At 39.9% G+C, this 24393-nt stretch overlaps 1 protein-coding gene across 3 annotated transcripts in view; it reads left to right on the top strand.

The window, feature by feature from the left end:
* The window catches only part of CMC1 (C-X9-C motif containing 1), a 64053-nt gene that overhangs the window by 26162 nt on the left and 13498 nt on the right, over positions 1 to 24393 (top strand). Inside the window, exons 1-3 of one of the 3 annotated variants that reach the window (XM_076331146.1) lie at positions 13749 to 13842; positions 17522 to 17612; positions 19032 to 19297. In XM_076331146.1, the coding sequence (XP_076187261.1) occupies positions 13761 to 13842; positions 17522 to 17612; positions 19032 to 19146 (288 nt within the window). In that variant the 5' untranslated portion in view covers positions 13749 to 13760 and the 3' untranslated portion in view covers positions 19147 to 19297. Of the gene's footprint in view, positions 1 to 13748; positions 13843 to 14489; positions 14569 to 17521; positions 17613 to 19031; positions 19965 to 24393 lie in introns of those variants that run through there. The other 2 variants (XM_076331147.1, XM_076331145.1) reach the window with 2 other exon arrangements.

Raw genomic sequence — 24393 nt, 5'->3', positions numbered from 1 at the left:
CTATGTTTAAAATATTTTATATTATCTACATCTAATGATGCGTCATTACTGTTCAGTAATAGTACTAATGGTTCTTCAGCTTCCTCTTTGTAATAGAGGTGTCCTCATCTTGTACTTTTGAAAACTATTCCTGATTTAACTAGTTGGGGAAAAAAAAGCATATACATGTATATGTGATGGAATTTTTTTTATTTTATACATTTAAAATGACTTGAGAAAGTTTAAGTCCTTTGTGGGGAGTGAGAATGGTGTGGAAAAGAATCCTCTTGCTTCAACAAGGCTGTTGTGTAAGTTCATTTTGATATGCTTCATCTGTTGAGTAACTATGAAACTTCAGCAGTTTTAAAACAGAATATTGTTTGGGGAATCTCTCCTCTTCACTCTGCCATGAAATTCATGTAAATACTAGCTATTGACTGTGCATAAACTTTTGAGAAACATTCCTTGTTGGGCAGAGAATACTTACGTAAATTACAATCCCAAAAAATAATTTTTGCACTTCTGTGAAGGAAGATATTTAACAGAGTTGGCAACTTTTCCTTTAGCTGCATTCTCCCAACAGACGATTAATTCAGATGAATAGTTCTAGTCTCATCTTTTTCTCTTCTGCTCTTGCTGTTTAAATGTCAATTCAGGAAAACATGGCATGTGATTTTCCCCCCCCCCCCCCCCCAAGTTAAATATGCTAGTTCCATTCTCTTCTAGATAACTACTTACGTATTCAAATATGCATTTATGTACCTGAATTTAATTAGTGTCTCATAACCGCTGTTGTTAATGTAAGGTAGGATTCCATGTTGGATTTTTGAATGTAAAAATATATTACCGTCTCTGTGGAAAACTGCTGGATTGGCATGACTACAGAATGTTCTCTTCTAAATGATAACTAGTTTCACTTAGAAACCGATGCAACATTTCACAGGCAATTCTATCAGTGCAACCTAATTCTTATCTCGTGGTTTTACCCAAGGCTTGTAGTTCACAAAAGTATTTTCACTCTGAGGCATAAGCAGTGGTCTCAGTGCAGTGCTGTTTGTTCCCGACCTGACATTACTTATCTCCATTGCCCTAGTGTTTGAGTTGCAATGACCTGACTTGCCTGAAAGCTCGTTTAGCCACTCTAATAAGGAGGAGAAAAAAATCACCTCTGTGAGTGTGTTAAAAGTACTTAAAGGTGATTTAGTGTTTGCATTACCGTATTTCAGGTCCACTTAGATGCATTTCACATAAAGGGTGAATTGTAACAGTGACTATAATTGCTTTATGTGAAGCAGGTGGAATTCCCTAGTTTCTAATGCAATATAGTCAATGTCTTAAGTTTGATTACAAGGTTGGTATACTGAAGTTTAGGTTCTACCATGCGCTATGGGCATCCATATAAAGAGATACGGTAGTAACCAGTGTTTTGTGTGTCCAAACCCTAACTGATTACACAATAACTTTTTATTTGGGCAGGTTTTGTACTAACAGTTCTCCAGTGCTCAAAGTCTCTAGGCCTTGGCTGAACTTGTGGCAAAAAGCCAGAATGATCACTTAAAGCTTGTTCTATTTCAAGCAATCAGAGGGGATGAATCTGAATAAGAAACAGTGTCTAGCCCTCCTCTTCTCCCTTCTGCAGTCTTTCAAAGCTCCAGTGGGGCAGCAGTTACTTCATACTGTTCTGCAGTGTTCAGAGAGGAGACGCTTGTGAGTGGAGCACTAGCCTTGGAGACTTATGTCAGCTCCTTGAACTCCTCCTTTATGATTTTTTTGTTGTCATGTAGGATGGGAGACATTTCATCCCAGTTCTAGTCATCTGAAAGTTATGTCTAGCCTCAACCAGTCATCCTGTTTAAATCTCTTAGGTCAGACCTAACTGCATTCTGGAAGTACCTTGCGCACTCTCTTGCTCTCTCTCACACTCTGTTTTGTGCCAAGGCAACAAGAAGGAGAGCAAGGCACTTCCAGAATCAGCTTTGGGTGAGACATGTAGATTTTAGCTGGCTAAAGTTAGGTAAAGTGAATTCCACTGGTAGTCATTTTTAGTCTCTGTTCACACATGTAAATGAGGATAAGACCATATATGAAGAAGAACTATCATGGTCAATGCGTATGTGGCATTGCATTGGTATGCATAAAACAAGGATGGCTGTGCTATGAATTTTTGTTAGGGTGTTTGATCTCCTGCAAAAGCCATGTAGAAACCCTTGGGCTTTATGAGCATTTGCTAAGGATTCCTTTGAGCTGGTTTCTTCCTCCCTATCTCAGGTTGCTTCTACATTCCTTGGGAGTCCCATTGATTTGTCAGTGCCTCCTCTAACATTAAATACCAGTGTGTCTGCAGGTCCTGTGCAGATGTGGACTGGCAGGGTAGTAAGTGCCTTTCAGCTCCCACCAAGATTTGGTGGAAAGTAGGGGAAAAACAGTTGATGCCTGGTACTTCATTACAAACAAATCTCAGCTGGACACTGGAGTTACCAATTTTAAAATTTGGGGAGAACACTTGGAATTGAATGAAGATTTTTTACTTTTATGGCCCCAATTACTTCCCATTTTTTTTCTTTCACCACTAGCAGCAGGCCCAGACTCTAGTTGAAGACTGAAGAATAAATGAAACTATTTTCCATAACTAATTTGACATCTCTATTTCCTGTTTCATCACCTTTTTTTTTTGTCCCCAAATACTTATGATATATAAGGCTGAAATCATAGTATGTGGGGGAAAACAAGCAAATAATCCCAACAGTATTAACTTAAATTCATAAATCTGAGACTTGCAACCAGCCTGCTGTACAAGAAAACAGATGCCATGCAATAAATTAATACTAAGCTGAATAATAAACAAGACGTATTGTTAAAGGTCTTCAATGCAAAGAAAGTGATTTCAGACTTTCATATGCTTGTTTTCTGTCTTTGTTTAAATGAGGCCCTTGCATGTGTTTTCTTTATTGTTCTCTTTTGCACACATTTGAGCTTTGTTGGGTTGAGAACTCAGTCTCTGGTTGGGCAGTGGTGATTAACTTACACTAAATAGGCAGCAGTAATGTGATTTGAGAATGAAAAGGATTCATTTCTTTTAAATGAGGGGAAAAAACCCAAGGTTGAAGGAAATAGTTTACATAATCTGTAAACTAGTTAAGGAGCTGAATATTTATGCAGGTTGAAATTGAAGCTTAGTTGCCCTCTAGGGGTTTTACATTAATACAGCATATGCTAGCTTTTGGGTGGTTTTTTTTCTTTCAGAATAAAGGTGAGAGAAGTCTTTGGAAAAACTTACATACTGACAAATCTGTGGTGGTGGAGGCATGTGTACATCTGCATTCAGTGACTAAAGCTCATTTAGTTCAGAACCCAGAAAATGGCGGAAAGATTTTTAGCCAGATTATGTTCTTGTAATTTCAGTGTACCAGTGGAAAAGGTACTCAGGGTCATCCAGTCATAGCACTGAGAGGTCCCAACCGGGAATGGTCCTTACGTAGAAGTCAGGATACACCACAAAGAGCTTTTCGGTCCTAAGGAGACATGGAAGACAGAAGGTTACACAGGGATGTAATGGTGCTGCTGAGAAGGCCACAGTAATGGCAGCATTAAGACCCTCACTCAGTTTCTGCTTGTGTCCGAGCCACTGAATGCTGCTTTGAATTCCTAGCGTCCTCAGCTGCCACTGGCTAATGCGCAGGGGTCTTCTGTCACATCTTCCCTTACAGCAGCTTGAGCCCTGTTTATGGATCCTGTGATTGAACTTGTTAGAAACGGACTTTGTCACCTTGTTTAAAAAGCAGTTGACAAAAACTGAGTAGTTCTTGTTTGGGTAGCATATGATATTTCATAACAAGTATCCTCATGCCATGGGAAGGAGTGTGACTAAAATGGCTTCTAAACTAAAGCCACACATATATTTCTCCTCGTCTAAACTTTTAATGCCCATGGTTTTGTAGCAGCTGCATTGCTAATATTTGCTTGAAGAATTGCTAAATAAATTCTTTAAAGTGCAGTTGTTTTTCTGAATATGGAAATCACATTTATGTGATTATTTTTGCAGTTTCTTTCATAACAGTGTTGAGACTGTATTACTCTCAAATCTTTTTGCATCAGAAAGATGATACTTGGGGCAGGCAGAATAGATGCAGTTAAACAAGCACCTCCTGCCAAGCTTGAGTACATGTGTGCATACAGCGTGAGGAGCACAGCGTAGTTGACTGTCAGAAGTTAGAGCACTGTCCCCGAGGCTTCATTATACCAAACTAACTCTGGATTAGTGCCAGTAAAGTCTATGGTGTTACACAGATTTTTATGCCGTTTGCCGGTTACGCCTTACACTGAAGAACAGTTCCTCTTTTTTGAGGGGCTTTCATAGCTGACAAAGAGTTCCTGGTGCATTTTGTTTTGCTTTGTGGATTTGTCAAATGCTTGTTTGTAAATCCTCTGTCTACAAGTATTTCATTTTACCATCTTCAAAATTATAACCTTTGCTATGGAGAAATGGCCACATATCTTAATTTCTCTATATAATCAGGTTTGTTAATAGAACCCCTTATACACATAAACTTCTTTGGCCTGGTACTGTTTGGATCCGACAGCCAGTAGTGTCACAGAAGCATCTGCTTGGTTGTATCTGCTGTATGCTTGGACATGACATCACGGCTTCAGCCTGGTGCTTCCTTGTCAAAACAAATGACTTTATCAGCACAGCTCTTATGTCATCAGATCTGCCTTCTGCTCTCTGGTGCTTGATATGTATGCCCAATCTGCCTGGGCAGTAAATGATTCCTGGAAGCTGTGCATCGGACCAAAAGACATGGTAGGTTAGAGGGGAGGGTGGGTTGGGTTTTTTTAGGATTTTTTTCCTCCCTTCCGTCACCAGTTTCCCTCTGTGAGTAGAAGCACCTGAGCTGACTGCTATCTTTATGCAAGCTTTTGGTCCAGAACAGAACTGCTCTTTAAGTATGGTTGTAGTAAGCTGTCGGTCTTGCATTGTTCTGAATAGCACTGGCCTCATCTGTTCAGTTTAATGTCTCTGAAGAGTTTGAAGAAAGCATGTATTACTAGCTCGGGGAGTGTGTGTGGCATGGGGGGGGTTCATGATCGAGGGGAGAATCGTAATCTCCCTGTTCCTGCAGGGCAGCGTGCAGTGCTCACAGCTCATGGAGAGTTTTCCAGGACCTGAACAAAATACTGAGTTGTAGCGCTTTGTCATTTGAAAAAGCTTTTGTGCAGCAGTTTCAAAGATACAGGAAGAGTATGGTGGCTGGATTATTTGCTGTCTGGTATTCAGGCCTTTTTAGTTATCTGGTTATCGCAGTCATTTATTTGAAACAAATACTGACTTACAGAAGATGGAAGATAAACGTTACGCAGTTACTACCAAATTTCCAGATCGTGCTAAGCTTTGGTAGTGTGCTTTCTTGTTACATCATTAAAACGCATCTCTTCAAAAACATGAAAATAATAGGGAAGTCTGAAATTCTGACTGCCTACATAGTCAATGATGCACTTTCTTTTGAAAAAGCAATTAACATATTTTATCACACTGTGGCCACCGTTGCAAAGTGTCAAGTTACTCTTCAGTATACAGTTCAGAATATAGACACAGGACACTTTTTTTTTTTTGAAAAATTGCACATCTGGTTCTGTCATCCTTACAAACGCTGAGTAGTACCTCATTCAGCAGGAATTCTTCCCACACCTCCACACTGGCATATGCTGAAGGCTAGTAATTTTTTAAAAAAGAGAGAGACTAAACATACACTGCAAACCAAGGTAGGTACCTGGCAGCCTGTTTTGGAGATGTTGGAACGATGGTTGGGAAGGAATATAGGATGAATTGTGACCTGTAAGAGAAAGTCACTTCCTCTTGTAAAAGAGCATAAGTGTATTAATCTTTAATATTGTATCCTTGCTGGAGTGCCCAGAAGGCCTGAAATTTTGACCCTAGTCTGCACGCCCCATCCCACCCCCACCTTCCAGCTGGAACCTGAAATCAGTTTCACTTTTGCTTAGAGGGTATTTTGTTTCATTCAGAGGAGGGAGAAATAATAACAACTACCACCACCTTCGGTATTGGAACTTTGAGTTAAAATCATACTTTTGGAAATACAGTAAATTGAACTTAGCGGGGGAAAAATGTCCCCAAAGCAGCATGCTGTAAATTAGAGCTGGTGTCATGGTGGAATAGCTGTGTAACTGCTTCTTCAAGAGTTACATAAATGACCTGCTCTATCTCCACCGTGTGGTAGAAGGACATTACTGCTATTTCTGCTACTCGGTGAATCTCTGTCTTTTATAAATAGGGTTTTTTTTTTTAACTTTGGAGTTCAGCTTTTTTAACTAAGGAGTCAGTCACTATGGGACAGAGGGAGGGGGATGTTGTTTCTTTTACTCATCTGCTATGCTAACTTCTCAGCTGTCCCTGAGTGGCTCAGCAGCTCCCGAAGGAGGTGGGAGGATAAGCAGCAGCAAGGCTACTCTGCGCAGCTCAAGTTGGATGCGCTTGTTTATATAGAAACAAGCAGTGACAGACAGTAGCCATGGGGGAACTTGCATTTGTTCCAGTTCTGCCTCTTCCAGCGCCTGGTATGGTAACGCTTGATGTCAGGGATACTTACTGCAGGGTGGGAGGAAAATTAGATCAAGTCAGTCTTAAAGGAAGCAGTTGTTTAAAAACTGCACAGTTTAACTAGGTGGCTGTGCTCGTTGGGCGTGCTTTACCTGAAACCTTATATAGAAGGCAATGCTTGTACTTGACAAGAACATTCCTAAAGCAAGTATCTTTAGTAGACAAATCATGATTTACCCAAGTAAACTGTTTCACAGCATTGTGTTTACTTTGCTTAAAAGGATTTTTTTTTCTTTTTGTTATTTCAATGGGAAGAAAAGGAGGTCTGCTTTTCTTGACAAATCTGCCTGAATAGCCCAGCAGATTGTCATCTTTGAACACTTGAATCTGCCTTTCTTGACAAAGTACAGTCACTGCAAAGCCTTATACATAATAGTTAGGCCCCTGCTATTTTTCCCGTCTTCTAAGGACATAACCCTCTTCTTTGTACTGCTGTGCTCTGGGTGTCTTGCTTAGTTAGAGGCAGGAGAGCTTGTCTCTTAGCTCTGAAAGAGCTGGGGTGCTGGAACTTACTTCATAAATGTGACAGTGTACTGTAGTTCTGTGTGTTTGGGGCAAAATACACACACACGTGTGTGTGTATACACATGTATGAAAAATGCTGATGGAAATCCAGGATGGGAGATCAGATCACGGCAAGCTTGTGCTCACTACACTAAAGCTAGTAAGTAGATATTTCTCTGCATCATCTGTGCCAAAGTTCCATTTGCTGTTGAAGTCCAAGTTCTGTTGAAATTCTAGTCACTAAAGGCTTATTACTAATAAATTGTGTCTGCCGCAGCATTTCGTCAGCATTCAGCAATAGTCAGGAAAGTACTAGCTTAAGGTGTACATTTTTTTAGAATCTTCTTTTCTGACTGTGATTACTTAGGAAAACATTTTCTCTAGTCAAGTTTCATGTGTGCATTCAGAATTCTTATCAAACTGAAACCTAACTTTAATCTTTCCACCCCTCGTCCCCCAAAAGTCATTTTGATCAGATCTCATGTGTGCAGGACTGATACAGAAATGTAGAATGACTGTCCTTGTCCAAGCGGCAAAACTAAGAGCTGCTGAAAATACCGTGAGATGGCATGTGTATTTTTTTTCAGAACTCTGTTTTTTAACTCTACTTACTTTAATCTGGCGTATTTTTGTTAACAGTTTTAAGTATTTGTCTATTTTTTGTTAGTTATACTGATTGGGTTGGCTTGAATTACTCTTTGGCTGTGTTCCTCAGGCTTTTTTTTTTTTTAACCAAAACAATTTTTCTTTCTTAAACTTGCTGCTTTTCAGTTTCATTCACTGTCTCTTAGTGCTCATTATGAAATTAGGAAGAAAAGGTCCAACAATCTGCTGTGGACAAGTGCGGGTTAATTGGGACAGACAGAAGTACTTCCCTGCTGTTGCTTGGCGTTTCTGGATATACCTCTGACAAACATCCACAATTCTCAGTCCGAATGGGAGCAAATTTTACACTGCAGAGCATGTGTGTAGTGAGTCTGGTGAGAGAGGTTCCCCCAGTGCGAGCCTCTGCATCACATGGGAATGGGACTGTGTCTTCATTGTTCGTGGCTTTCTTGGATTTATTTGTCATTCCTTCATGCTAGTTTCTTAAAATCCTCTTTTTTCCCCGAAATTCGGTCTTTAATGATCGTTGGGTTTGAAAACAAGAAACGCCGTTAATGTCTCTATAATAAAAAGTAGATCAACAGCTGAGCAATGACTTCTCTTTGAATTAAGTGATGTTGGAGAATCCCTGTGTGCCTTACATGTGTTCTCAGAATTAGTGTGGTATTGTGGTTTCTAAAAAAAACCAACAAACAACACAAATGAAAAAACCAATAATTTTTTGATAACTTTTGAAACAGAATGTTTAAATAAGCCATTGCTTTCCTATATTCACTTGAAAAGCTCCTTCTAAGCCTTAATTTCAGAAAAGAAATGCTTTTGCCAGGTGTGAGCAGTTGACCAAACCCAGAAACTTGTAACATCTGTGCATTTAAGAGATGAAAACTTTGAAGACTGTTGCTTCTAAGTGAAGGTAGGTGGCCTTTACAGAGCAAGTAACTGGATTTTTCGGGGCGGCAGGGGGAGGGAGGGGGAACCAAAACTGCAAAAAAAACAACTCCCAAACATTTTTGATCTGCACAGAGTACCTTTCCTCCCTGCTGCTTTGGCCTATTCTACATCCAGCCGAGGGATACTTTGACGCCAATTAATTTTTGCAGCAGGATTTTGAAAACTTGCTAATGAAAAAGGCATCCATGGTATGACACAAATAACCACAACTGCAATAGCTGTTGCTTCAGCGGGGCTTAAGCAAGCCAAGGCAGATAGATGTTGAAGGAATTCAGGCTAGCATATGCCTTTTTGGTATTGGGGTGTTTTTTTCCTCTTTCTTCCTCCTCTTCCCTTGTAAGCTTGTCAGTTTAGACCCAGTGTGCAAGTGATTTTAAGGGTTTTGAAAGGCACGTGAAAACTTTATGCTTCAAGGTATAAGCCAAGTTTACAGTTGATAGGGGTTGGGAAGAAACTTCACTTGAGAAAATGTTTTTCCATAATGTAGACTTTCTGGCACCTTTTTTTTGAAGCAGCTATTACTGGCTTCTGAGAAAGATGGCATACAGGACAAATGGGCCTTTTGTCCGATTCAGTATGTTATTTTCTCATCTCTAATTGTAGATGTCCCCTAAAGCAAAGTCTTCAGATTTGTTTCTAGGATATGGATAACACGTATTCTTTACCCCAAGGCAATGTGTTTAGAGAAACAGTTTCTAGTTTTTTGGGAAATATTCTTCCTCTGCAGATCACAGTTGTGCTGTCTGCCTTTCTGACAGTTCTCTCCTGCTGTATGTTCACCTCTCAATCACGAGACGAGTGACTTTTCTGCATTTCATGCTGGAGTGCAAGAGGTGCTGTAGTCTACTGGAGGATCCTCTGTTTCCATCGTATACTTTAAGACAAAGCTGGTTTTCAGTGCTGAGAGCACGCGGGAAAAGATCGGGCAGGGGTAGATATCTTTGACACGGTGAATATCCCTTCCCTAAAATTCCTGGGTTCCTGGAATCGTCTCTCCTCCCCAGTCCTGCGTTGTGTACTACCACGTATTGATCATCTGCCCCAGGACAGATGCCCCCAGCAGTATGTTGGAGCTACCAAAGCTGAAATGGAGCAGCTTTTTTTGGGGGGTGGGGTGGTGATGGGCAGGAAAATGGAAAGTATATGATTATTTTTTATGTTACAGCAAATGAATATTAGTGGGGACAAAGTATTTGATCTGATAACAGAGGTTCACTTGAAAGAATCAAGGTTATTTTATGTCAATTTTCTCTTTGCCCTATATAAGATGCATTTAATTATTTCATGCTATCTCCCTCTATTCAAATTAATCTGTCTTATATATATTGTTGCTCAAATTAGAATAAGTCTTTAATCAGCTGTGTTATGCATGCCATAGTAGACTAGAATAGGAAAGCTACTCCTGGCATACTGACGATGCGTGTATTTTATTTGTTAGTAATTTAAAAGTGAAATCAGAAATATTGATTTCTACTTGACTGGAGAGATGATTTAGTTTGAATATCAGACTGATCTTAATCAGGTGAGAATTAATTGAGTTGGAGGTATTAGATATTCAGTGATGTTAACTGAACCATGATCAATCTACAGAGAAGCTTTCTTTTGTACTGTGTTGGAAATACCAAATAGCTCGTACTCCGCAATGTAAAACAATCTTTTCATGTTCATCCTACTACTTCCTCTGGCTCATTAAGTGCACCAGCAATCTGTTCTGTGCATACCGAGTAATCTTCAAAGTAACAAGCTAATAAATCACAATTTAATACAAAATTAAAAGCATAATAACTTCGCCATAAAATGTTGCTGATAATGTTTTGTATCATTTTAATGTTTTTGCACACGTTTTACAAACACAGATTTTAAAACCTTGTCCTTGTTTACATTTTAAAGGGAACTGTTTCGTCCTCCTCCTTCCACCATCGCCCCCCCAAATCCACATCGTTACTTGGGCACCTTTTCTCCACTCAGTGGTAGAGCTCCAGGAATGACCCAAACGTTGAACAAAACTATTTCCTTTTTTGTGTAAAGAAAAAAACCTACCCCAGGAATAGAACATAATCCTGGTCTGGATCATGATACAAGCTTTTTTTTTATTTTAAGAGTGTGATAGCAGTATCCTAAGTGTTGAGAAAATATAAATGGTGAGATAACACCTCTGTAGGACTTTCTCTTAAGTAGTAAAATTGTAAAGTCTTTAAATAAACTAGGGCCAGACCTGAGAGCATCAATTTATCTTGATAACGGGGAATATTTCATTTATTTTGTGTACAAGAACATCTGCACAATAGATACATAATTATGATTGATAAAACTACAGTTCTAACTTTACATGAATTGCACGACTCTTTGCAATATGAGTCAATAGGAAAGTACCAAGTATTGTTAGAATCTGAATCTGCAAAAAATGAACTTTCAGAAATAGCCTTCATGCAACATACAGTTCATACACTGAAAATAATAATGATGATCCCATGGCATTGTTACATCAACACAGGTTCCATGCAGCTGGTTCTCTGGAGATAAGTCCCAAACACTTTTTGTTCTTCTCTTGTTTTGCACACGGAAAGACTTTCATGTTTGCCGAAAGAAATAATTAAGTATCTAATACTTTAAAATATTTAAAGTAAAAAAACCCCACCTTTAAAACCCCCCTACAAATATAATCTGCTCGCTGGTTGTTCCCCTTTATTAAATCACAAAAAAATAAAAACTTTCTGATTATTTTTAATGCTTGGGGCACAGTTTTTTCCATAAAGTCTTTCCTTTATATATATCTGTAACTGAAACGTTTGCAGTCCGACACGCAGATTCTGCCATTTCATGTTGAAAGCAGCACAGTGAGGAGACCAGCCTACCTCTGCTTGGGGGATCAGGGGTGTTGTAGGCTACATAAAGAGCGATTGCATCTTAAATATGGTGGTTTGCTTTTGTTGTCCACTGTTTGTAGGTCTGCAGACACTGGGATTAAGAATGTTAAATTTAACTTTGTCTGGTTTAATGGTGTGGAAGAAAATCACTATCTTTATGCAGCAGAGCTGTGGTGCTGTGTTATGCCAGATCTTGGTTTGTCCCTTTAGGTCAAAATCGTACAAGTTTGTATTTTCATCAGAGAGGAGCAAATATTTCTTTAACCTATATATATGTTCTAAGATAAAAATGGGCAGTGCCCTGGCTTCTTATTTCCTTTTTTTTTTTTTAATTAGAGAAGTTATGTACCAGGACATCTGTTGGTGGACCCCCACCAGCTTCACTGTAACTAACTTTCTGGTAATGTATCTGATCTTTTAAAGTTTGAAAAGCAACACTTCAATGTGCTGATTATTGCATATGCCTCTCTGACTGCTTGGATAGACAGGGAAGTAATTTATCCGGTCTTTATTCTGAGGTGAGTGAACTGTTACCCAGTTTCACTTCGGTTTCCATCTGCTTCCCATATTATCTTGTAGTAAAGTTATAAAACAGAGATGGGGGGAAAAAGCTATTAAAAATACTAAAGAAAAACATTCTTCTTAGATACTGACTATTTTTCAGCAAAGATTTATGTGGACTGTAAAGATCTTTGTAAACAAAGTTCTTTACTGTGTCAACCGTCTAGCTAATTATCAAAGAAACCTTAATAAAAAGTGTTCTGTAACTTAAAGCAGTTCTTAATCAACCATCAAACATACTAAATAATAGTCAGACATTCAAAAATCTTGATACTTCCAACATTATTTGTATAATTCTGTATCTGAACAGAATTATACAAAGACTCGGAGTAGAATTTTTATAAAAGATAAAAACATGCGTGTCCAGACAGCTTTAGAAATAATTTTAGAAGGCTTTTAACATCTCTTTCGTCCGTTGTTCCGCAACCTCACATGTGCCAAGATCTACAAAAGCAGCTGGTTTTCCCCTTGTTCTCCACGTCCTGCTTTCTCAAGTAGGTAAGTTGAGATAGGGAGACCCAGTGACATGCTGCTCTTGGATCCTGGGCAGGTGGAGAGCTGGAGGTGCCGGGGACCAAACTCAGCAGCTTCCCCGAGGTACTTGGGGCCCAAGATGCTCCCTGCTGAAGAGTCGGTCTGTGGAAGGGCTCATCACTGACCTCGGCCACAAAGCCCTCATGTCTGTCCCTGAAGATCGTAGGAGCTCAGTGGTCTTCCCAGCATAGGCAGATCACCTCTGTATGCTCTGTATGCTAGCATGCCGTAGTCAGCAGGTGAGAACTGGCAAAACCGGATTGTATTCAAATACGGTTGTTAGCTTTTGTTCCGTTGAAAGCAGACCTTCGTCTTGGCAAAGATACCGTTTGGCCTTATACACTTGGTTGATTTAGAGAAGGTACTAAATTGTAAGCTTGCTTTAGCAGTTAAAATCTCTCTACGTGGCTGTAATGGCCAAAAAGTAATGTGACTTAAAATTCTCAGAACTGTGCCCAACACTTACTTTGGATTTGCCTTACAACAGAAGCGCAAAGCTTTCTTCATGAGAGAGAGCAAGACGACGAAGTCTGGCCTTGAATCGGTAATGAACTGTTCAGTGAACTGTATCCTCGAGAAGAGTTCTTTGCTCAGTGTGCATCCCCTCAGACGCAGCCTATGGCACGGAGAAGAGCCTGTGGGGCTAACCTATGTCAGATAGGATGTCATGAACCATAACTGCTGCAGGTGAAAGAGGGGCCCACAGCCAGTTTCCGTGGTAACTGGTAGGCACCTGCAGCTCTTTGACGCAGTACTGGATCTGTCCTTGTCTGTGGATAGAGCATTCAGTGACGGACATATGTAGCTGTCCTGGCAAAGCCTCACCAGGGTTCATTTTGTGGAGGGCGAGCTATTTTTCCCTTTCTAGCAAGGCATTTTCACTCGTGTTGTGTTGAGCTCCATCCCTCATTTTATTTAGCTTGTATTTGTAAATATTGGGGATAACTTTTATTGTTTGTTTGAAACATTTCTTTCTGTTTTGTTACAGCCTGCACTGCATTTGCAGACTCACCCAAATTTGCATCTAGTTCCGCTGCTGCCTGAGGTTCTGTTTTGGTAGCTTGCTGCTTGCAAGGAGAAAGAAAACATTATATGAGCTTGTAAAGTCATGGAGAGTCATTTGCTAAAGCCGTAAAGATTGGATGATGCGCAAGATTTCTAAAAGATCAATTCTGCTCTGCAAGAGCAATTGTTCTTTGCATCACGTGCAGTATCAGGAAGCAGGTTCGTTTGAGTGTGAGACTGGGTTCCCTAGCGTTCTGGTTACCACTCGTAGCTGTTAAAGTGTTAAACTACAATGGGTTTGTAATCAGATCCTGCATATCCGCTCCTTTTGTGGTATCTTGCTGTGCACCCTGAAGCTTTGGTCTACAATGCAGATATTGCTTGAGTTAGGAATGAGTAGTGATTGTCAAGATTACGGAGGTGGAGATTAATTCTTGATTTGAGATTATATCTGGAACTATTGTGCACTATTTGTGAGATTGTTCTCCAAATCAGTAGTTTTAACACTCTTTGTGCTGCTCAACATTGAGATGTTTTGTTTCACAAAAGAGTTGTGAGCAAGACAGAGCATGATTAAAAATAAAACAGCATTCTCCAGACTCCTGTAAGGTTTCTGGTAAACATTTGTAACTAAACCTACCTCGCACCACACTCCTCAGGTGACTGCCAAAGGGATTTTGAAGTGCTGGAAGTAAGAGGAGAGAGTGACAATCACATTTTGTGTGCTCATATGAGGATGCACAATATGCTTTAACCTGCTCCTTTTTTCCTCTCTGTTGTTAAGCATCAGCAACATTAAAGCTAGATAGCTGAAAGCAGTTTTATCACTTTGCAGTGGTGCCTGGCCGTGTTCCGCAAGCAGGGCCTTCTGAAGCCGGGGAATGCTTGCAATTGCAGTTCAGGTTTTGTTCTCTGGGACATCACGCCTTGAACCAATCAAGACTGGTGAGCTAACAAGTGAGAGGGACCTCCTGTTGTCTTCGGTGGTTTTTTTACTTCACAGTTTCCAGAAGGAATGATTGCTACAAAAAAACCCCTCAGCACAGCACTTAAGGAAGTGCCTGTAGAGAGGAGAAATCAAACTGGTCACTAGGCAAACCATAAGCTTTCACAGGCTCCTGATGTTTTTCCCCAAAAAACCAAAGGACATTTTTAGAAATGTGATAATAGGTATGATTTTTCTGAGATGCTGATGTAGGGACATTCAATGTAAACAGTCCAGGAAACGAGAGAAGAAACATCAGGTTCACCTTTCAAAGCCAAAGAAACATTTTGATAATCTAATAGCACACTTCTCTTATTGTTCTGAGCTTACACTGCTTCGGATACTTCAGCTATTCAGAAGTATCCTCCAAGTTGCGCTTGTGTATTTGGACGATTTTAGGTCTAAACTACAACACATAACCAAACGAGATCTTAGAAACTGAGTATGGTTGGTAATAGTTGCCTTTGAGCACCGGTTACAGTGCCTTCCTAACTAGTAATTAACTGGTTAGTTCAAACCCATTTTTTGCCTACGTTCATCTGGTACATTTTCAAGCGGCGTATGGTGATGTTACCGGTGTCTAACATTAGGTGCTGTGCTGAAGCACGTTTTAAGTGTTCATCAAAAATATGTTCAAAGTAGATAAGACATCAATTCTTTGCAACGTTTTGCGAAGATGTATGTAAGTTTGGCGGTGTAAGGACACTTAAAGACTGTCATCAATGCTTTCAGCAAACAATTTTTTTTGTAAGTTAGTTTATCAGAAGCCTAATTAATACAGCCATGGGCAAGCAGATCAGCCTCAGCTGGGGGCTGCTCGCAGCTGTTGGATCGCTTTCTCCTTAAAGTCTTGTGAGTAGTGTCCAGGATACTAGAAGGTGGATTTTGTTCCGCCGAGGTCCGCGATTGCTTGCTGCCCATTTCAGTGGGCATCTGCTGTGAGCAAAGGATAGGATTCCATCTTGCTGCTTTTATAGGCACAAATCTCTGTTTTCCTGTTTATTTAAGTTTTGATGTAATGGAAGTTACATCATTGTACAGGATCAACAGTTACTTAGTAGGCAAGTCTGAAACGTCAGCTAAATGTCTCGAAAACATACAAGGACAGGTACAGGCCTACGCTACAGTTGGTACGTTTAACAGTCGTGCCCATATTTTCACGTGGTCAATAACTTGCAGGTGTTTGAGGTGCCTTTTTGATTCCCAGCATGACTTCAGAAGGTCTGTCTATACAGTAAGCTTAAAGAATGGAAGTGATACAAAAATTGCTACTTCTGTGAATATTACATACCTGATCACTGTGTACAAAAAGTGGAAGATTCTGGCGTGAGTACATGAAGTTCAAGTTTTTGGATGAAACAGAGTAAGAGCAATGCATTGAGCATATATATATATAGACATACGACATACAATGTGCATATACTGAATGTACATAAACATACTCAATGTACATGTACACTGACTACAGGTAATGTGATTTACCCTTTGTATGATGTAGCATCATTAAGTTTTGATGTTACTGGATTAGCTGTACGTTTTGCTAAAAATGTTCAAGAATATAACAATTTCTGTATGCTCTATATTTGTCGGATATTAAATCACTTCCAGGAGAAGCTCGGAAGAGGAGAAATGGGTGGAACTCTGGAATGGGACACAGTAGATTTGACTTTGTACTTGACCTGGCTGCTGGTTGATCTTGGACATGTGGCTTTCTCTCCCTCTCTCTGTTTTCCACCTGTTAAATGCAGATGATTACTAACTCAGACCCCTTATAACACAACAGTTTGAAATCTCCTGATAGGAGTAACAGCTAATTCTTAGTGAAACTTCTGTACAGGGTTCTGGTAACAATGAGACATAATTTTAGTTACTCCCAGATAAAACCCATACCCTTATCCATTACTTCACTTCCCCTCCAGCCCCCAAAGCTATCTTTTTCAGTATCTCACTGACTTGTTTTTAAGTCTCGAGACCCTTAAGACGGACCAGGTACTTTCACTTCAGTGAGCAAACGGATGCAAGATCGTTTCTCTTGGGAAGAGGCAGATCATCGTCTCTCCTCCCTTTTATATTCCCTTGTTCTTAAATGCCAGAGATTATGATCCCAGAAATGTAGATGATCTTCAGTATTTTTGTGGACAATGCTCTTTACTAGCCGTTTGGACTTTGAAGAAACTCCGTATTGAAGAACAGCTACAGGCCACTACAGAACGCAGAGAAGATACAGGGAAGATAGCAGTCCTTCTTGGAGCACTGTAGTGCCATGGAGTACAGCCTGGCACTCCCAGCTGATAAACGGCTGGCTTTCTCCTTGCACTCACGGGAGGGATTTTTGGAAATGCCAGGAAAGAACCATGACCTCACAGTTTCTTATCTCCTGTGCCAAGGGAATCTTCACAGGAGGTGATCGCCAGTGGCGTTTCTTTGAGACAGTAGTTGCTGTCAACATTACTGCCCTCTTAATTTGATACAAACGTGGTTTGGTTATTTCAAAAGCTTTCATTGTAGAGGAAACGCTAACGACCCTGGCTTACCTCATTTTTCATGCTTCCTTTTGTTTTGCTGTGATAGCCCTGAGTAGTCAGTATGAAAAGCAGGCGCAAGAATCATGGATTTGCTGCGAGAATAACTTCAGAAATTTGTTAGTATTAACAGCAGCAGTATGTGTGTGAACGTGTTACCTGATACGAGGGGAGAATCCCAACTAAAATCTTGTTGCTAAACAAGTGACAAAGACCTTACAAGCAGTATGAGACTCCAGGCCAACTATGGTTATATTAATAATAGTAATAATAAATCAGATCTCGTCTGTGAGGTTTTTTTATATGGAATAGTATACACATAGGAGGATTTTTTTACCAATTGTTACTCTTCTAACTTTAGTTTGTTGGGTTTTTTTTTCTTTTTTCCCAGCATTTACTAAATGCTGTCAAGAAACCGGTCTTCTTATGGTGGTGAAATGTCGGCAAGAGAACACAGCACTGAAAGACTGTCTGGTTGGCTAGTAAGTCCCTCGTGAGTTTTTGTTGGTTTTTTTGTTGTATGGCCTATACTAATCTCGAAATGAGTAGAAATCATAAATCTTCTCAAAAGGGTTTTGCAAGGTTAGTGACTTTGATGTGCTTTCTGAAAATTGCATCTTCACTTTAGAAAAAAACGTGCCGGTCAGGGCCCTACCTGACAAGATTTTATTTCCTTAATAAAGCTGTCCTATGGCTATAAAGACTCTCTTCTTGATTTAAATGGTGACAGATCTAGATTTTCAGCCCAAACAACATGTAGCCCTGTATTCATTACACTGAATTACGTATGTGGGGAATGGGGGTGAACAGCAGAAGCACCTTCATACTCTGTTAGTGAGACAGGGTAAGTTTGTTTTGATTTTGCTTCTTGAACTGGTTTTTAAGATTTAGTCTTTGTCCTGAAAGTGTCCTGCTGTTGTGAACAGCAATAGCAGCAGCAACAGGAAATTGTTAGAGACTAAAGAGGTCAACTTGATGCCATGGTGGATTGAAACGTCTCTTTTGGAAGTCCTAATTTATCCCCAGTGCCATCAGGCTGACGTGTTAGATTCTTGAATTTCCCGGAGTGAGGGTTGGGGATTTTTTGAGCTTGACTGGGGGGTGGAAGGGGGTTGGTTTGTTTTTTAGTGGAATGTGTGTCCTGCCCTGCCCTGTTAAACCAGAGATTAAGATTAAATGCCTTTAAACTAGTGACAGTTATTCTCAGGTATCTGGGAATTGATGAAAAAACATGTGCAGCCAGGCAAGAGTTCAAGCCTAACTGTAGTGAGAACTTGCTGGAGTTACTCAGTTTTATTTGTCTATAGCTCCATGCATTAAATTTTGCCTTTTTTTTTTAAAAAAAAAAAGGGGGGCAAAAAAGCAACACCCAAACCAAATACACACTATTGAAAAAAATGTTTAGTGCTTGAATAATTATACTTAAAATCAATATTATGAGAAAAATGAATTGAATGATCAAGGACCTACATGTTTACTGTTCAAGACATACACTTGAACCTGTTCCCAGTAGTTGCTTGAGTGCATAAATGTAAGCGTACTCCAGCAGCTTCCCATGCTGAGGACGCTGCCAATAATAACAAATGATTGAGCTGAACTGAAATACCAAATGTCTTTCCCTTTTTCTACCTTTCCTCTTCATGGCTTCACTGTAGAGGCTTGAAAAGGGTTGTGCCACAAGACAGAGCAGTATCATGAGAGAATGCAGACCAACGCAGTATTTAGAGTTTACGAAAATAACTTTAACCGCTTATGTACTTTATAAAAAAAGGTATTTCTTATTGAAGGCAGGCAAATTTTCTTTGGGTGTGAAAGGAAGATCAGTTATGAGTGTTATTCATGCAATATCTGTTTCATATTCCAAAATGAAAAATAATACTATGTATTTGTCTGTCTTGTAGCTATTCTGATCCATTATTCTATGAGGAATGCAAAACAGAATATTTGAAGCAAAGAGAAGAATACAGAGCAACTGGAATTAAGAAAAAAAGACAGACGCTTACTTCAAATGTGTAGTTAAAACTTAATGAACTTTTCAGATTTTATATCCAACTTTGGTTTGACTTGATTTAAACAGACTTCAATCATCTGTACCCATCTGTGTGGAATTTAACTGAAATACACAAAATGCGATGAACGGAGAATAAAATAATCTCTGAACTTAAAAGTCAATTTTTTTTATTTTCTGTAATTAAAGCTATAAAGCATGCTGTCACAGTTTGCAAGAGAAGTTGCAAAGGTCCTTGCCTCTGTCTGGACTTGAGATTTTGAAACCAATTTACAAATGGCCTTTTGGAATTTAAAGCTTGCGTCTAGTTATGTGTGGCAGGCTTCATAAAAACTCAAGGGTGAATAATTTAAGTTGTATTAACTGATCACAAATTGGGTATACATTAAAATTGGGTCTATTTGTCATCTGAAGCTGAGGGTGTATGGAGATGCTCTTGATGCTCTTACTGGAAGAGAAAGGTGGCAAATGCAGAAGAGAAGGGCTTCTTGGACCGATTTGATTTATCTTTTTCATGAAAATGTTGAGTCATACGAGAGCCTGATAGTACTTTTTGCCTACGCTGTGACTCATTTTTAAGTCTACATTGTCAGAAGAGATGGATGCCCCATGCCCAGGTGTGGCCCAGACTGACTGTTTCGACTCTAGAGGAAAAAGTCATCTGACCTAGACCTTCCCTGAGCGTGGGAGAAGGCGCGCTGAAGGCAAAATCATCGAGAGCAGTATCCTCCCCTGCTTTCCTCTTTCAGAAGGAAGATGATTGTATAAGCTTCCACACTTCAGGAGTGAGCGAGTGACCACACTTGCAAAATTATTACGGGTAGAGGTGAGTAAACGGCTAAACTAGGTATGTAAGATGCAGGTCACTTCTTGCAGAAACGAAGGGTAAGCAAGTCCCTATTTAAAAAGGGGCATACAAAGGATCTTTTGTATACGGATACTTGAAGCTGCGTAATTGTAGAACTCTCAAATGCATAAACGGCTTCACTAGAGCTAGTCTGTAAACTTTGTATTACTATTTTGGGGTATCATCTTTTGAAGCATTTTGGAAGAAAAAATTTCTTTACAAGTAAGGAAAGGCTGCACTTAGAAAACTTACTCACGTGGTAACTTTAATGCCCTGATTTCACAAAAAAAGATTTTTGCCTGAGTAAATAGTAGGATTTGTTCCTTTTCCATCAGAACATGCAAAATTTGACTTCTTTATTTTAGTACTGTTTCACCACGAAACACCAGTACTGCTCTAAAGCTATTTGAGTAGGAAATTCAAATCAGACTTTGAGACACATATATGAAGTACTTAAGTTAACGTTGCAGGTTAGTCCTTGTCCTTTATTCTGTGCCTTTTACTGGAATAATCAATAATAATGTTGCTTCTGCTATTACACAGCAGATCGGCTGGAGGACTAGGGAATGCTTGTGAATGAAAAACTGAAAAGATGTGTAGCATTCTGCCTTGTCAGGCAAACTGCAAAACTAGCCACCTTAAAATAGCTTCTGTGGAATAAAGTTTCCTACACATGTACTTGCTCTTGGCTTCTCGGTTCAAGCATTTTGGAAAACAAAAATATTCCAGATCAGTTAGTGGAAAATTAGTTGTTTCCCTGTATGTATTTAAAAAAGAGGAAACTTAAGGTAGATGGTGAAAATGTTTTTTAATGACAGCGACTTGCTCTGTTATCCTACTATGAAAATCTGCTCCATTTTCAGATTTTCCAAAATCTGCTCTGGAAAGCAAGCCTGGGCGTTTGTAACTTTTGTCAAAAGCACTTCCAAAGAGGATTTGGGCTGGAGTGAGCATTCTCTTAGAAGCAAGTGCTGTGTGCTGCTAGTGGTACATGCCTGCGCCGGGGGCTCACCTGGGTCTCACTCAGGTTCACACCACAGCTGGTGAACACAGACAACAGCACCAGCCACAGGTTTCTCCTTGTCTGGCTTAGCAGAAAGTGTGTTCAGCAGGTGAGGGGGAACCCCAGTGCATTGACTAGTACTGCTGGTGAGGGATTAGTGCCTGTAGTGGAACAAAGCCCAGTTTAACCTGCAGGTCTTGCTCCCCCACCATTCTATACATGCCTTATGTGAAGGACTGCAACAACTCACTTCTGCACCGATAACCAGGCTCTACTGTCAAGCCTGAAATTGCATGTACTGAATTATTCTGTCAACCATTAATTTCTCTTCACCTGCACTGTTGTGTGTGTAAGGAAGAACTGGGTTATTGCAGCTCCTCCTTTGTGTACACACTTAGAGCTGGGCTTCGCCCTTGGCTCTGGCATCAACTTACTCTGTAATACACCATGGCCTTAATTTGATGTTTCCTAGTTTTGAATTCTTGATTTCACACCTTTCACTTTAATGTTTCGTGCAGTATCCTGTATTTTAATTGCATTTATATCTGTTATTTAAAGTTTAAATGAAAGATGGAGTACCATGAAGTGACAAATTCATACTAGTATAAATTGCTTTTGGTTTTGTTTTTGTCTCAGCTGCAACCTCTGCTTCCTACTCAGGTTAACAGGAAGCAGCCCTTGATTCTAATCAATGTAAGAAAACATCAGTAGTATTGACAAAGCCTTAAGCTGTGCTTCAGCAGTGAACTGGAAGCTTTTTTGCTACGTGTTGAATCTTCTTTTAAAAAGCACTTCCATTTTGTCAGAAGTTACTCGTGAATGATGAGAGGGTATAGCTCTGAAAGCCTAGCTATCTTCCCCCCTCAGCCCCTCCACCTCCCAGCAAAACAAAACCTGTAACTGCCTGTACTTACTGAGAGTAGCCAGCTACAGGCGATTAGGAAGGGAGCTGACATGGCTGCAGACATGCAGTACTTCATCTAGCCCTCTCCATCTAAGCCAGGGATCGCAACTCTAATTAATAGTCCCTAGATGCTTCTTCGTATGTTTTTTGGTTTTGAAATCAATTCTGCAGGATTCTTATACGTTATTTATTCAGGGTAGGAGTAGACAATTGGTGGAATTAATCTAGGTGTGTCTCCAGTGTTTTCAAGTTAGCTTGTTAATATAAAAAGGTTACCTAAGTGCAGAGGCAGGGACTAACTCAAGTAGGTCAGCCAAAGTCTGAAGTGTGGCAATATCGCTAGCCCATCACAGTTAATATTTGCCTAAGTGCCTGATGTTTTCTAACACGTGACCTTAAAAATTACAGTGGCATTACCAATTGTTTGCAGTTCCAATTTTAAGACTGCCTTTTACAACTAGAAGTTTTCACAAAGTTGTGCGTGGCTTTCACTGCAGCTGTACAACTAGCCTGCACCCCGTGCTTACCTCCTTTAATGGGAGCCGTGTGCTCAGCCCGTTTAAAACCATCCACTATGTGGCACTATTGATTGACACTGATGGAATGAGGTCTTACAGCTAGAAGACTGATGTGTCACCTAGCACCCTCACACAGTGCAGCAAGGCGTCTGTCACAGGTTCTGCAGCAAAGGGGCCTATCTTTGCCTCTTTGTAGCACTTGGGAGAACTTGGCAAGCGCCCGGGACACCCACATTTTTCAGTTCTGGCTACACTCTTGCAGCGTACTAAAGCTCTCCTCAAACTCCTGAGAGAAGCCCCCTACAAATGTGAAATCTAAAAGGAAGGAAGAAAAGGGTGTCATATACTTACTTTAAAAGTTTGCCTTCATAGAGTGAAATGAAAGATGAGCAGCATTCTATAACGGCCAGGATTTTCAGAGGAGTGGAACCACCTACCATTGCAGTCTCCAGGTCCTCACCCAGCAATTAATCTGTAAGCTAGAAACCCATTCTGCCTCATATTTAGTACAGCCATACTCTGGTTGAATACAGTTGAAACGTTAAGTGTTCCATCTAGTTAAAAATCAGTTCAGTAACAATAAGCACCTGGTTATTTCTTTCATGCTTCTCCCCTAGATCAAACATCCATACTCAAAACACCATCATCTTACCACTTAATTACTGTATCTTGAATTGTCTTGATGTTTGAACCACTTTGTCTCTTCCATCTTAAAATATAATGAAATTAATTCTACTGGACACTGATCTCAGTTCACATCACAACACATTTACTACAGAGAACGGATTTTTAAAAAAAAAAATTGTTCAACTGCTTATCAGACTTGGGAATTTGCAACTCGATTAAAATTAGGGTTTACCTTTAGTGCTGACAATAATAAAAAAAAAATACTTTGGTCCACTGTCTTATGTTCATACAATTGCAAGTAGCACAGCACACACCCCCCTACAAAAAGGGGCAAAAGCCTGACCCTTAAAGAAACAAAGCAATACACCAAACCCCCCAAAACCCACATGCCTTTTTTGTATTCAAACTACACAAAGCAACAGGGAAACACCTTACTGCTCTGCGACCGCTGTTCTTCACAGGGCCTGTCTGAAGGTCAGAAGAAAATGCAGGCGAGTTGGTCAGGTACCGGAGCTTTTTGCTCTTCCTTTAGCAGTAAGTCTGCTTTACGTCACCAGTATAGTTCATATTATACTTGCATGGGCCTGTGTTAAATTATTTGGAATGGGTATTGTCCTACTGTAACTCCACCATATGTCTAGTACTGCTCTCGTCTTTTTCCAGCTGTAAAAATTTGACCGTGCATCACAGCTAATTTGGGAGTTTGCTTTCTTCAATATGGCTAGTTCACGTAAGAGGAAAACTAATCAGTTGTAAACCCACAAAACTGGCAGGGAGACTTAAAATGATCAGATTTTAAAAATATTTAAAATGAACCAAACAGTGGAAGTTTACAAATGAGTTATTAGAAGTTAGTCCAACTCTCCAAATATCCAAATACATATTCATCAGCTTGCCATATGCTCACTTAAATGTGCAAAGCAACAACCTCCTCCTGCCCCAAAAGCTGTCTTCCATTTCTGTTACATGCAATCAGTGCCTTCCTAAATTAAAAATTGTCAAATGAGTGGGTTGGGTGAAGTTTTAAAAATGTTCAAAGTTTGCATTCCAGTGAATTTTTTTTGTGTGTCATGTAACATACTTATTTGAGGACTTTGGTCCATACTTTATGCAATTTTACGGTTTTATATCACAAATGCATGTGTGCACACAAAACACCAGAACCTCTTTGCTACAGCTACTTCTGCATGTAATTTGCTGTCACTCTGATGAAAAGCTTTCGCTTCTGAAAATGGAAAAAGCACTGTAAGCCACTAGTGGCATGGATTTAAATGACTTTTCCATCCCGAGACAAAATTTGATTGTATGCTTCAGACCAACAGATGCTTCACAAGCCAGGTAGCTCCCAACTGACTT

The sequence above is a fragment of the Aptenodytes patagonicus genome, chromosome 2 (genome assembly GCF_965638725.1).
Source record: "Aptenodytes patagonicus chromosome 2, bAptPat1.pri.cur, whole genome shotgun sequence".
In the NCBI taxonomy this organism is placed as follows: domain Eukaryota; kingdom Metazoa; phylum Chordata; class Aves; order Sphenisciformes; family Spheniscidae; genus Aptenodytes; species Aptenodytes patagonicus.
This window is presented reverse-complemented; position numbering and strand designations above follow the sequence as displayed.